This window comes from Rhinolophus hipposideros, assembly GCF_964194185.1.
Source record: "Rhinolophus hipposideros genome assembly, chromosome: 13".
NCBI classification, from domain to species: Eukaryota; Metazoa; Chordata; class Mammalia; order Chiroptera; family Rhinolophidae; genus Rhinolophus; species Rhinolophus hipposideros.
This window is the reverse complement of record NC_138059.1, coordinates 29,677,593-29,691,979: the sequence shown is the minus strand read 5'-3', so window position 1 is coordinate 29,691,979 and position 14,387 is coordinate 29,677,593. Positions and strand designations below refer to the sequence as shown.

Sequence of the window (14,387 nt, the reverse complement as noted above, 5' to 3'; positions counted from 1 at the left end):
ATTCTTTATTCAATGCTTTTCGTGTTCTTTCTTGTTTTATGTGGATAACTAAACTAAAACACTTTCCTAGGGATTTAATCTTTTTCCGTTATTAAATAACACTCATATAGAATTGTATGTTAAAACATATTAAGAGACAGCAAAAGTAATCACCCATAACCCAGAGACAAGTACAGTCATTTTCTTTCAGCACTTCTTAAGAAACTTTTGTCTTTAACATGGTTAAGACCATGAACTGTCCTATCTCGGTGATATTATTGGCCCATCCGCAAGATTTGTAGTGTTTTCCCAAAAGCAATGAGCATTTGAACTGAACCATCCATCAAAGCTTGTTTGTCCTCATTAATAGCAAACACCCACAACCTGGCTGGGCAGAGGTGAAGGATACGATTTGTAGTCATGAAATCAAACAACTGGCCTAAACTAGGATGGAACTCACACCCTTTTCTACACTGGTTCAGTTACTCTAAGTCTAACTCACTAAAATAACGAGTCACAGATTTATTGTATCATGATAATACCGAGCTCATTTGTTTTATCACAATAATTACCAAGGTAGTTAACAGGGTATCCTTTTCTACAAGAAAACTTTAGCTGACTTGAAACGCTATGTACTTGTTGCTCTAAGCACTCTGGGCTCCCTTTATTAGCTCCTCAGATGTACTACACTCTCACCTTAAGGTCTTCACACCTGCAGTCCCTTCTTCATAGAAAGCTCCTCCAGTGTCAAAGCCCGGCCCTGTATCACACAGCTCCCTTCTATTTAGAATCCTGACCCTCCTTTTAAACATTTCTTCCTTCAGTGAGCTTTCCTTCTTCACAAGACTGGGCTGTGTACCTCTGGTAAAGAATCTGAACTTCCTTTCACTGCACCCATAATACTGCCCTCTACTAGCTGTTCTCTCCCATAGACTAAGCTCCACCACGACACACTCAAGACCAGAACTAACATGTAGCAGAAGCCCCACAAAATTTTCTGAATTACATGATGAGATACTATTTTAACAGAAAAAACACAGAGTGTATATCCATATTAATATTAAGGCATTTATATGTATTAATATGTATGCATTAGAAAAACAACTTCCCATGCTCATTCTAAAAAAGAAAAAGGAAAAGCAATAAAGCCGAGTTAATGCAGAGTCTAGTTTTTGCCACTTAACTAATCATCTAAGCATTCCAGCCCTCAATTTCCTCAGCTGTAAAATACGAAAATCCTAAAATCCTCTTTGGTGTAAAATTTTGAACATCTCAAAAATTACTTCCTACTCAGCAAAGTCAAATAGATTTGCAATCTACTCAAGTCAAAAGGTATTATCAATTATTAAAGCCTAACCTACAGAATGAAAATAGGCATCCTGAAAACAGAAGATCAATCCCCACTGAGCACTTGATAGTACTAGGACCCCCTAAAACAGCCTTCAGAAAGAGAACAGTAGCAACCCACCAGAATCAAAGGTGAGCAAACACCCCTACCCCTAGGAGGTGATATGCAGCCAATGTGATTTTGCTTTATCATACATTATTTCAAATAAGCTCTTGCCGAATGGAACAACCTCCTCCCACTAACTTTATATGGAAAATATAACTAAAAGATAATATAATTGTACTAAATTATTTTGTGTCAAATAAAACACATCAGCCCTAGCAATTTGCAATTAAAAACGAAAAAATCCAGAAAAGTTGGGCTGGTTTTTAAGAGCTCCCCTCCAGTTAAACAAGGTGGTAAGAGTTTAGAATATCCATGGCTTCTAAATACCCATTAGAATGAATACAAAAGAGTAGAAAAGCAAGTCTGAGGGAGGAAATAAAAATCAAATCTTAAAATGGCAAAGGTGACCAACACATATCAAAATATAACTCATCAGATAGCACCTAAGGCCTACAAGTCACATAGATTCAAAGCTGAAATGAACGTTCAGACATCAAATACAGCCCCTCATCTTACAAATGAGTAAACTAAGACTCATTGCAGGCAACGACTTGCCCAAGATCCCACGACTGCTTATTACCGTGTTTCCCCGAAAATAAGACCTAGGTGGACCATCAGCTCTAATGCGTCTTTTGGAGCAAAAATTAATATAAGACCCGGTATTATATTATATTTTACTAATATTATATTATATATTGTATATTATATTATATTAATTATATCATATCATATCATATCGTATTATATTATATTATATTATACCCGGTCTTATATTAAAATAAGACCAGGTCTTATATTAATTTTTGCTCCAAAAGACGCATTAGAGCTGATGGTCCGGCTAGGTCTTATTTTCGGGGAAACACGGTAGGACCAAACCTCTAACTCCAAATCCAGTTATCTTTCCAGTTCTCAGAACTCTCTCCCCATGAGGCCCTATCTGTGGTACACAAAATCTTTTGGACACACAGTAACACTCCCAAATTCTGTAAGAATTGTAATACTTGATAATGAATCAGTATCGTAAAACAAACCTTATAAGATACATAAAAATGTGCTGCAAAACTTAAAAAATTAATCAGATATAACTGAATTCAGAAATGTATTTTTTACTATCTCATCTTACCTTGAGGTTTTCAATCTGGTACGAAATGCTAAATCCATTAAAGTAGTTCTATCACATAGATATCTATAACCATAAATAATCTTGACATATTTATTGGCAGTACAGTACGTGAATTTAAGTATTTTAAACAAAAATAATAACAATGAGTCAGAGGACACTTGGTCTTATTTTTAAGTGTCTCTGCTACTACACCGCTCTCCTGGCAGTTCTCAAGGAGACCACAGTCCCAGCCTGTGCACAAGTAAACAGAAAGGAGCAGACTTCCCACAGAAGTTCTTCAAGAATCCCCTCTCACTTCCTTGCCAACTCCCAATATAATTTCTTCCAGCATAATGTCAAAGCATAAGGATGAAGCAACCTGTTTTAACATTTGGCCCGATGGGCCATTATCTTCTTGTCTTCTTATCCCTAGACAATATATTTTGCAAACAAAAAGCAAAAGAACAACAAAAGAAAAACACTGTCTATATGTAAATTGTTCTCACACAGCTCAAGACCTCTGGACTGTCATTATCAGTATCAAATACAGGCACCTGCAATGAACCCCTGGCTGCCGACAGTATCTTCAATGCCTCTGAAGGAAAATTCGTTAGGCTCACGACAATGGAAGAGGATGAACCAGTCCCCACACACTGAAACCCTGTCTTCAAATAAGCACCAGATTTAACCATCAGACCCTTCTTACCTGTCACTTATATTCTCTATTAGCACTTAATTCTTTTCTTTAGTTATGTCTGTCTCCGCATTAAACTGCAAACATGAGGTTGAGCCCATCAACTTTCTATCCTAATATATATAATTTAGTTGGCAAAATTCTCATTGAATTGAGTAAGAGAGTAAAATTTATTTTCCCACTTCCCTTGTTCACTTTCCCCCCATTCATCAACAAAACTTAAGTAGAAGAAATCACGAACCACCAGACTCAGTTCTTTCTCCCCCTGAGCCATTCCACAATACAAAAACCCTTTCCCTACCACAATCGTAAGAGCATAGAAACTGAAGCGGGAAAACCTAAATGATTTGGCCCAATTCTCTCATTTTTACACATAAGAGTTAACATTATTTATTCATGGTCAAATGGCCTGTTAGTGTCAGATACAAAAAGAACAAATCCCCGACCACTGTTTTCCTCCAATTTATAGTCCATTCACTATCACGTCACAGACTGACTAAAAACCACTGCCTACTATGTATTTCATCAATTTAAAATCGTTTAAGAATACCAAGTTCTCTTTAAATCTGTGTCTTCTAATCTATTTTATCTTAGCAGAGAAATAGTTTTCCAAAATGCAGATGGGGAAAATTCTCCTTTCCATCACAATATTTTGGCAAGGATCTGAAAAATACTTCACACAATCAAGATGTTACCGCTGGACGAAGCTGGCTGTTAGGTTCAGGGGACCTCGCTGCATTATTCTGCAACTTCTTGTGAGGGTATAATTGTTTCAAAAAACTGAAAAAAAGATACATGACACACCTACCTGATGCCACTCCATAGGCCCACTAATCTGTCACCTCACTCTTCTCCAAACTTCCCCAATGAGCAAGAAAAAGTTCCAACTTCTTCTCAACCCAAAGTTCCAAAAAGTTGGCGCAACCTAAAACACAGCAGCACCCCTGGCCTAGCACACTGTCTGAGAAGCACACATTTACTGACCAAGGAAAACTAACCTAACATGGTTCTCAAACTGTGTGCAGGCAATTCAGGGCAAATATTTACACAAGCCAAACTCTTTCGCAGCTTGCTATTCGTGGGCAGATCAACTTCACTCCCCCAACTGGACTGTAACCCTATGAGCACTGACGTGTTTTTTAAAAGTTATCCTCCCAATATCTTAAGGTTCTGCGGAGGACCTAATATTTATGTAACTCATTTCAAATTTTAAAAATTTCCTTTGTAAAAACAAAAAAGCAAACAAAAACAAACTAGCCTCAAAGGAAAGGAAAACACCTTTTTCTGAGACAGCTACAGAACCTGCAGTCTGAGGGGGAAAGGATGGCTTAGGGTAGTGAAGAACTGGCAAGTTTGCCCCACAGGCTGTCATCAATACATTGTAAGATAAAGAAATGTGTGCAAGAGTCTTTTATACAGTGGTCCTCAAGTCTGTGTGCTCCTGATGATGGTGGCCCACTTAAACACTATGAGAAGCACTACCTTAAATCAAAGAACCTCTTAATCAGGAAAAGGCACCACAATACATGTTTTTACTACTATTTAGTTAGGTTATGTTACTCTCATAAAATACCAACACTATTGCCAGAAAAATCTTTCCATTCAAAAATAATGGTTTAAACACATCATATCTAAAACCAAACACTACCACCCTTTAAGAATGTCCTAGAATTTACCATAGACTGAATCTCTGTATCAAATGAAAAGGCTTTTTACATTCCCAGTCTTCCAAGGAGTCAAGAGGCCCTGGAGAAGAAAAGCACAAGACCAACTGCCCTGAGTCCCCACCACTCAACAGTTTTGTGACACCAGAAACATTCTGGGATGGCCTGGGCTGGCTGCTAACCGCATACCGATTCCTGTCTCTGGATATGGGTGTTGTATGTGTTTTTCAGTAGCTCTCTGCTCCCAGAAGTGGCAGAAAGATGAGCAGCTGCCAGCAAAATCAGCCCACATGTCATCTCTGACTTGCAGACTCAACCTTGCAGGCTGCCAACCTCCCCTACAGAAGACACCCATTCCTGGTTCTGCATCCTCTCAGCAGTGACAGAAACCTAACAGAATCAGTAGGCACATGTGGCAGCAATATCTACTCATCCCTGCTGGCAACTGCAGGAGGCAAAGAAAAAGTAGTTCCTACACCTCCCCAAAGGTCACGTTGTCCACACCAAGTACTCCCTCCCCCTCCTATTTTCTATCTATAGAGAATAATCACAACACCTGATAAGCAGAGAAAACAGCAATCACTCAAGGAAAACATCAAGGGGTTTCCAGGTGATGAAGACCTCAGTTTACACACCACTTGAAATCTAAGATACCTACTAAGAATAAATGTTTAAACTAGATTTGCACGCAGTTTAAGAAAAATTACTTGACTGGTTCTTCCTTTAAAGACAAAGTAGGGTTTCTATAGGCAGATGATGACACAGAGCAATGACTGGACTAGTTCAACTTACTTTTGGACAGGAAACAAAGCCACTCCTACAATACAGGAAAATAGATGATGAACTGCACAAACCCAATACCCAGCCCCAAAGTCTGTCATATAAAAAATCCCTGTTTTCATCATTTAGACATTAAAATAACCCTACCATATTGTCTCTGATTTTTTTTACTTTCTTCATCAAATTAACTTCCTAATCTCAACTTTGGCTTTTTCTTTCGGCTTACAAAACCTATCATCCTCCATTTCTCACATCACAGCAAGCAGGCTGTCACAAAAAAACAAATACTTTTTGGGGAATGAAAATGTTCTCTATCTTGACTATAGCGGTGGGTACACAAATTTTGTATGCATTTGTCAAAACTCATCAAACTGTACATTTAAAATGGGTGGATTTTACTGTACGTAAATACTTCAATAAAGCTGATAAAAAAATAAGAGGAGAGACAGTTGAAAACATTTTATTAAGGTGAATGATGATACCATCAGAAACTGAACAAATAACATTACTTTTGCTATGCAGGTAAGACAAATCGTGTCTTAAACAAAATGAATACTCATGAAAGAACAATGATTTTTAACACTTTAGTTAGTATGCTGACAAAAAATGAGGATGTCACAAAGCATAGTTATCTATGAACTTATTGTATTTCTCATTTTGAAAGAGTTTATTACCAACCACTACACTGATTCTATCCAGAAAATAATATGAAATATAATCTCATTACAGAATAATTTCTAATAGACAAAGTCAGTTTACTAATAGCCTCGTTTCTATGTATTAGAAGAATATTGCGAACTTTTCACATGGCAATCTTATTCCTCAATGTGCCCCACGGAAAATAACTTAATTTCAAGAATCCCATCTTACCGTCATTACATAATCATTACAAGTGACTGCTGATAAAATGCTATCACACTGGAGGTTGAGAAGTGACAGTAAAGAGCTGTAAGGACCCTTAAGAATTCCAGTGTGATGCTGCCCCTCCTTCTAAGTTTACAATCCAAATTTTCTTACTCTTAAAAATGTTAAATTGTGTAACGTGTTAAAACTTAGTTAGTTTTATCAGGTAAAATTATTGAAATTGTGACTCAAAAATAAACATTGATGTGATAATAGGGAGAGATCTAAACAGATTGAATTTTGATATTAAAGTATTTTTTTGGTTTTTTTAAGTCTTCATCTTTGAGATACATCTTGGAGGTATATCAATTAAATTATCTCATGGAAGGGAATAAATGGGAAAGAGGCCTGAAACCAAACTGGCCGTGAGTTGATAAATTTTGAGACTGAGTGATAACTCTTGTATACGGCTGTTCGTCATACTGTTCTTTCTACTTTTATATGTGCTTAAAATTTTTCATAATAAAAAGCTTAAAAATAATTTTCAGAGGAAAACTTCACAATCAATTATAAAAACAAACAATTCATAATCACAATGAGACAGGAGAGAAGGCTGTTTACATTTGTGCAGAATGCCAAGGTGTCAAAATGACAGAAACACAGATGAGAATTGGAGTTTGTTTTCTCAAGAAGTAGGCATGATAAAAAAGGGGCAAAGAAGACTTAAGTACATCCTCCCTCCAACATGAAACTGTGCCCTTCAATATACCCTATAAGATCTACTGAAGTGTAATTTGACACATTGTCCAGTGATTAAACTTTCCTTTGGAAACTATTTCCTAAATGACCTAATTGTTAGGAGAAAATTCTGACTTTTCTTAAGTTCACCCACTATTCCTGGTTATACCCCCGTGTACCATGACATTTCCTTCACACATGTCTATTTACATTGACACCCATAATTTAGTTACTGATTTCTTGATTTATAAAATTGATCTGCCCTTCTTTGTTCTGATTTTCAGTATTTTATTTGGCTATTTCCTACCCTGTCTTTAATCTTACTTTCCTTAATCGACTTCATTTAATCATTTTAGTTAAGCTTACCTGTCTTTTCCTGGTACAGCTGCTGTTACTATTTCCAGGTAACAATCTCCATCAAATGGTGAGATTTCCCACTGGTTTGGTGGTGACTGATGCTCTACCCCACACAGTATTAACTTGGGTTTTTTTGGTGTAGCACTCTGAAATTTTAGACAGCTTTCAACTACCCACCACAACCTCAATGTTGCCCCATAGAAAATAACTTTATTTCAAGACTCCCATGTACCGTCATTACATAATCATTACAAGTGACTGCTGATAAAATGCTATCACACTGGAGGCTGAGAAGTGACATGAAATCCCTGGCTCCTACTAAGAGGGCAGGGATATGCCTGAGACTTTAAAACCCAACAGTTCCAAGGAAAAGAAGAAGCACTTACTAAATGCCAAGTTCATAGCACTTTCTGTCTTTCAGCAATAACGGCACTGCTCTGCATCTGCACTGCCCAATAAGAGGCCAACAGCTCCAGGTGACTGGCTACAGAGCACTTGAAATGTGAACATTACTGGGAACCAAACTTTTTAATTTTAGTTCACCTTAATTAATTTCAATGTAAAGTGTCATGTTTGAGACTAATTAATATTGCTTGGATTTTTCTTCATAAAAATCATTTCCATTTAGTTTTACATCTATACACATTCGAGATAATCCTGGGCAGTTTCTCGACCACAGCACAATTTGGACAGGCTCCCCTGTTGTGGGGGACTGTCCTATGCACTGCAGGACGCTTAGCAGCACCTCTGGCCTCTACCCCACAGAGAGCAGTAGCAATGCCCCAGCTGTGACAATCAAAGATGTCTCCCAAATACTGCCAAATATCCTCTGGGGAGCAAAATCGCACCCAGGTGAAAACCACTGATCTAAGACCAAGTGAGAGTCTGGATTCTGCACTTGGTGCTAAGGATATTCTAGGACAATTTCTTCAAAGTTCCTGTTTTTCTATTTGAAAACCAGACTACACATAAAAACAGTTAAGAGTAATCATCTCCTCACAGTATTTTCCACAGAACCTACATTATGATCTTGGAGTTTGCCCACCCACTATCTCAACTGTTCTTCACTGACCTTGAGGTAGGTATTCTGTCTCATGCAGAACTTGAGGTGTGTTGGGGGGTGGGATAGAGTAGAGAAGGCAATGAGGTTCTAAGTGGTTAAATGACTTACAATAACACTGTTAATAAATACCGTGTTTCCCGGAAAATAAGATCTAGCCGGACCGTCAGCTCTAATGCTTCTTTTGGAGCAAAAATTAATATAGGACCCAGTCTTATAGTAAAATAAGAATTTGGGGGAAACATGGTAGTAGGGCTAAGACGAACCCAGACTTAGGAATTCCAAATTTCAAACCCCGTCTAAACTATCTTACCTCGTAGCTCTACAGCACCTTAAGGGAAGGCTCCTTAGACAAAAGCCCTTTTGCTATGAGTGTCTCCACCAAGACTGCTTATGACTGCACAAGGCATGACAATGTCAAAAAGCAAAGCTGACAGAAATACTCCACATACAGACAAAACAATGAGAACTGGTTTGTACTGTTACCAACCTGCATCCCCAAGACAGTGAGAAGTCGTGCCTTACCCACATCACCTTCAAAAGGCCTCTCCTAACCTAGTACTAGGAAAGGGTTGAGAAGGTCAGCGCCCTGACAAAGTGCAAGATTCAGTTTGGAACCCTGGAGGGAGGAGTAGAGGGAAAATGGAAACCAAAACTCTAAGACAGGTGGCTGCTCTAAGGTTGGGATGCCTCAGAAACCAGAAATATCCCAGAAGACAGACCACGTGGAATAGTGGAAAGAGCCCTGGATTTTGAAAACAAAATCAGAAGACCCATCATGTGGACTTCATCTGTCAGTAGCTCAATGTGTACCCCTAAATAAATTTCATAAATCTCTAGGCCTGATTTTTCAACTCATTAGTGAAAAGACTGGTCTACATAACTTCTAGGTCTCAGTGAGCAGGTACTTCCAGCTCTCCCCTCAACCTCAACTTGTAGAACCATGTTCTTAGTATGTTTTCTATTTCTCTGAGGCAATGGTTTTAAGCAGGAACACAGCACTAACTCAAGAAATTCACTAGAAAAAAATCAAAATGTCACAAAAGCAAGCATGGAATGGTTTCAATTGAACACAATGAATATTTCCAGAGGACCAGCCACTCAGCACCAGAGAACTTGTAATCACTCCAGGAAACCACAACCAACATCCTAGGCTCTCTGAATTCCTCTTCTCTGTCCTAGCCATCCCCACCTATACATCAACTGCGTTCATTATTTGGTCTCTCAGAGCCAAAAATAAAAGACTTAAACATACAAAAATGTGTAAAGACTACCACAGAATCACCAAGTTTGAAAACACAAAGAAAAAAAATCAGATACAACCTTTTCTTTAATGCTGTGTGTATTTTAGATATTTGAGATATCACAAGATTACACTGAACAAGATATTTGATTTTTAACAGAATGTGGCTAAAGAAAACATATTTGAAGAAAATACTGATGTTTTGAGTCCCCTAAGTTTTCTTTAACTGAGCAATTTATTTGCCGTACCACACTGCCTGTCCAATCTTACTTCTTTTTGTATAAAGAATAGTCTACCTATTTATACCTTTTTTCACGCAAAATTATTTCATTTGTGACTATCATAGGCACATTTCTCATATAAAAATCAAGCTATAGCAGCACATGCTTTTCTATTACCAAAACTTACAAAATCTTGGTAGTTTTCATCTGAAGATGAAAACACTCTAGGCTTCTTATTCTAGTTAATTAAAATATTCCAGAAAATCAGTACCTCTTGGGAACAGATTTTTCTCAAGCAATGCACCAGTGGGTTGTTCCTATTGTACTTTGCAACTAGGTATGCAATGACACTTTCCTTTTGAAGGGGAGACAGAAGAGCTCCACCACAAGCCAAACTACAGCACTTCAAAACTCCGTACAGGACTGTCTCAAATGTTGCCTTCACAAATCTCAACAGTTTTACTGCTACTAGATGTAACTACAGGTCCCTAAAATTTTACCGACAGCACTTTTCTATTTTTTCAAAATATCTGTTCCCCCCTACCCCATGCACACATTTTATGATCTGAATCAAATACACTTGTCTTTTATTTCATAAAATGAAAAGATGATCTAAATATTCTTAATGTTGTATACTGACACTATAGTAATAAAAAACAAAGCTGATTGTTTATATTAAGAATGAAAAAAGAAAACGTAGCTTTAAAAAAGATACATTATTTATAAATTTCTCAGATTAGTTAAAGCATAAGGAATATTCAAAATTGAATCAAAGTACCCAACACCACTGCAGACTAGGTTTTGGCATGCAGTCATTGAATGAACTTGTCAGGATTCTTGGTATATATAAAGTAGGACTAATAGAGAAAACATGCCCTATTTCTCTGCTCCCTGGTGCAATTTTCTAAGTTACAAGGTAAGTTACACCACAGGCACTACCAACTTGGTTCTGTGAATGACAACAGAGCTATCACCACCTCTAGCCTGATTCTAAAATCTTATGTTAAAAATCTTTAAAAAGATCTCTGGCGCTAATGAAATAAAATCAGAGTAAGGATCCCTAACAAAATGTTAAAATAGATGACTTAAAACGTCTTTCAGTATTTAAAGGAACATGTGGCAAGTCCAAGTGGTTAATATTTTCAGAAAGTATTCCAAAAGTTTCACAAACGTGTTAAATACAATATGGCTACAGCAAAGATCAGAGAAATCCGAACCCAGGGCCAGAAACTAAATCGCCAGCTTTCAAATTGAAAAGCTGTCGGCCCCACCTGAGGCAGTTGGATACTTTGAAACCAAGGCCAATATCATAGCAGCAAGTTAGGCCTCTTCCTCCCTCCGGGAAGCGCATGCCAAACAGGGCGTCATGCAACTTGTCACCCGGTCACTTAGCAAAAATTATATCTAACTTCAAAACTTGGGTCCAGGTGGCCTCCAATACTCAAATGAAAGATAGTAGCGAAAGCATCGGGTAGAAGGAGTATTAAAATGCCTTTCTGACCCTGTAAACATTTAGCCCATCATTAGATCCGAGTCCTAGATTCTAAGAGTTGCGTTAATGGAGGCCTCCCTCAATCTCCTCGGAGTCTGTTTTGCAACAGTGAAGGAACTTTTCCTGCTTTATCTCAGTTCCCTGAAAGCATGCGGCCCTGCAATTCAATATCCTAAACTGGCAGGGAACCGTGGAAGAGGAAGGGGAGGAATCCACGGCCAAAACAGCCGTCTTATGAAAGACACACACAAAAAAAAAAGAAAAAGAAAAAGAAAAATCATTCCTCCTCCGCCCATTGCAAACCCATCCCAGAAATTTACAGCATGTTAAGAAAAGCAGCATTGCGAACTGCAGACGGTAAGTTTTCCTTTGACTCTACGCACGGTTTTCAGCTGTCAAATTACAACTCATAAAAACACTATCATTAGAATAAAAAAGGAAACAAACAAACAAACAAACAAACAAAAAAGCTCGCACCGGAGGGACCGGGAGCAGGAGCTGGCAGCAGCGTTTAGGGGGAAGGAGAGCGAAGGGAATCCAAGCTAGTTCCCCACCCCCGCCTGGATTCATCCCCTCCCCGGGCAGGCAAACCTCACTGCAGGGGCTCATATTTAATAATAACAACAATAATCATGGCGCTTCCTCCCCCACCCCCCACCGCGATCTGCCGGGAATCAGCTTCTCCCCCCTGCCCCCCCCCGCCCCGGATCTCCACGCCTGGCAGCTCCAAACCACCCCACCGGACACAACTCCCAGGGGCCCCGGCGAGCGCAGCCGACCCCGGGGCCCCTCGCCCCGTTCCTCCTCTTCCCTCTCTTTTTACCTCCACCATCCCCCATCCGCATTGTCTGTCTCAATTCAACTTTGGCTAATATGGATTCCTCCGGCCGGGCCCGGGCGGCAATTACAGCCCGCCCCTCCGGGAGCGATCCCCCCCCCCCATCTCCGGCTAGTTCCGCGCGGCTCCTACGGGGCAAGGGGGGGTGCGGCGCGCTTTCCCACCCACACCGTGCCCCCCCCGCGGCCCCGGGCCCCCGGCCCCGAAGTTTGCCCCGGAAAGGGCCTAGTCTGGGGCAGTGAGGACCTCCGACCGTCGGCAGGCGCGTAAACACTGGCGCCCGCCCCCGCGCGGCCCCGTGGGGGAGGGAAGGGGAGGGCGGGGAGGCGCCCCTCCCCCCGCCCGCCGGCCCCATTACCTGTCATTGAGCTGGTCCTCGGTGCCCGGCAGCGGGTGAACCACGAAATGGATGGACGTCATGGTGCTTCCTTCTCGTCCTCCTCCCGAGGACGGCCCCCTCCCGCTCTCGCCCGCCCCCCCAACCCACTTCCCCTCCCCAAGACCCACTGCCGCCGCCGCCTCCCAGTCCCCAAATGGAGGGAAGCAAATGAGCAGGGGCCGCCGCTGCCCCCCTGCCGGGCGTGTGTCCACCGCCCGGCAGTCGGCGGGGCGAGGAGGACGGATCACCACGCCACCGCTCTCCTGGCGACAGCGCACGGGACTGCGAGGCCGGCGGCCGGGACCTGGGCGCGCCGCCGCCAGCGGCAGCGGGGCGTTGAGAGGGGGCGACTGCGGAGGGAGGAGACGGGCGGACTAAGGGGACGGTGCGGTCCCGGCGGCAGACGGGGTCCGGACTAGGGAGGTGGGGAGGGAGAGGAGCCCGCACCGCGCGTCACTGGCGAGAAGCCGCCGCCGCCACCAGCACCGTCGCCGCCATCTTCACTTCTGCCCCAGTTTCTCCGTCTCGCAGGCTCCGCTCCCGAGCGGCGGGGGAGGGGCGAACGGAGGGAGGAGAAGGGAGGAGACCGGCGGGTGGGGGCACGGCTGCGAGGGGGCGGGGCTCCGGGAAACGGGCGGTGAGGCCCTTCGGATTGGGCCGCTCAACGTTGTCTGGCCACGGTGCTGTAAGGCGCGCGCGTATTGGTCCGTTCGGCCCCCGAGGGCCAGCTCCCAGCGAGTGTTCCGGAGAGCACGTGTTAGGGGAGGCGGGGGCGGAGGGGCGCGTCCGCCCGCGCCGGTGGGGACTCCGCCAGTGGCTTGCCAGTGTGTCCCGGGGGCGGTGGCAAGGAAGAGGGGCTCCTGCGTCGTCTCGGTTTGATTTCCCTGGGGCAGCCCTAATTATTTTGCGTACCCTCGGGGTTTTTTTGTTTCTGGTCCTTCCTCCGCAGTTGTATTTAAAGTGGAAGTGTGAAATCAGTTAAGGGGCAAGAAATGAACACCCTTTTATTGGAGGAGGTCGTTATGTAAGAACCTCTCCACAAGGTCCTAATCTTAGAGCTGACTTTGCAGCAACTTCTTTTATCACCCTGTTCTCCCCAGTTTCCCCGACACCACCATCGTCACGTAGCCACACAAAGACAAAATGTGGAAATTTCCACCAATTTCCTGATTTAAATTATTCTTTTTTTTTTTCACGACTCTTAAATGAAAGATGATGATCTATCTACTCTGCAAAGGCGTTCTTCGATTTAAGATCAGTGGGATTAAAACGGCAAATTCTTGAATGGATCTAGCTGCTTTTTACTGTGGAGCCAGTTCATAGCTTTCTTCTCAAAAGCTTCTGTGTCGCCTTCAAAAAACAGGTACCTCTTTCAAGGCAAAGAGTCAAAACATGAAGCCTCTTCTCCACGCTGTGGGAATGTTCATTAAATCAGAGGTCCTGTGAACCGTTCTTAATGTTAAAGAACAATTTTTTCTGTTAATGCATTACATACACACTTTTGCTTAGGAGGTTTTTGTGAACAAAATACGTGAAAATTTATA

At 41.7% G+C, this 14,387-nt stretch overlaps 1 protein-coding gene across 3 annotated transcripts in view; it reads right to left on the bottom strand.

Annotated features, from left to right (window-relative positions):
- The window catches only part of UBR5 (ubiquitin protein ligase E3 component n-recognin 5), a 126,305-nt gene extending 112,775 nt beyond the window's left edge, over nucleotides 1-13,530 (bottom strand). For 2 of the 3 annotated variants that reach the window (XM_081070096.1, XM_081070097.1), the window contains exon 1: nucleotides 12,823-13,530. In XM_081070096.1, the coding sequence (XP_080926222.1) occupies nucleotides 12,823-12,884 (62 nt within the window). In that variant the 5' untranslated portion in view covers nucleotides 12,885-13,530. The remainder of the gene's footprint in view (nucleotides 1-12,822) is intronic. The other variant, XM_081070098.1, reaches the window with a different exon arrangement.
- Nucleotides 13,531-14,387: the final 857 nt, after the last annotated feature.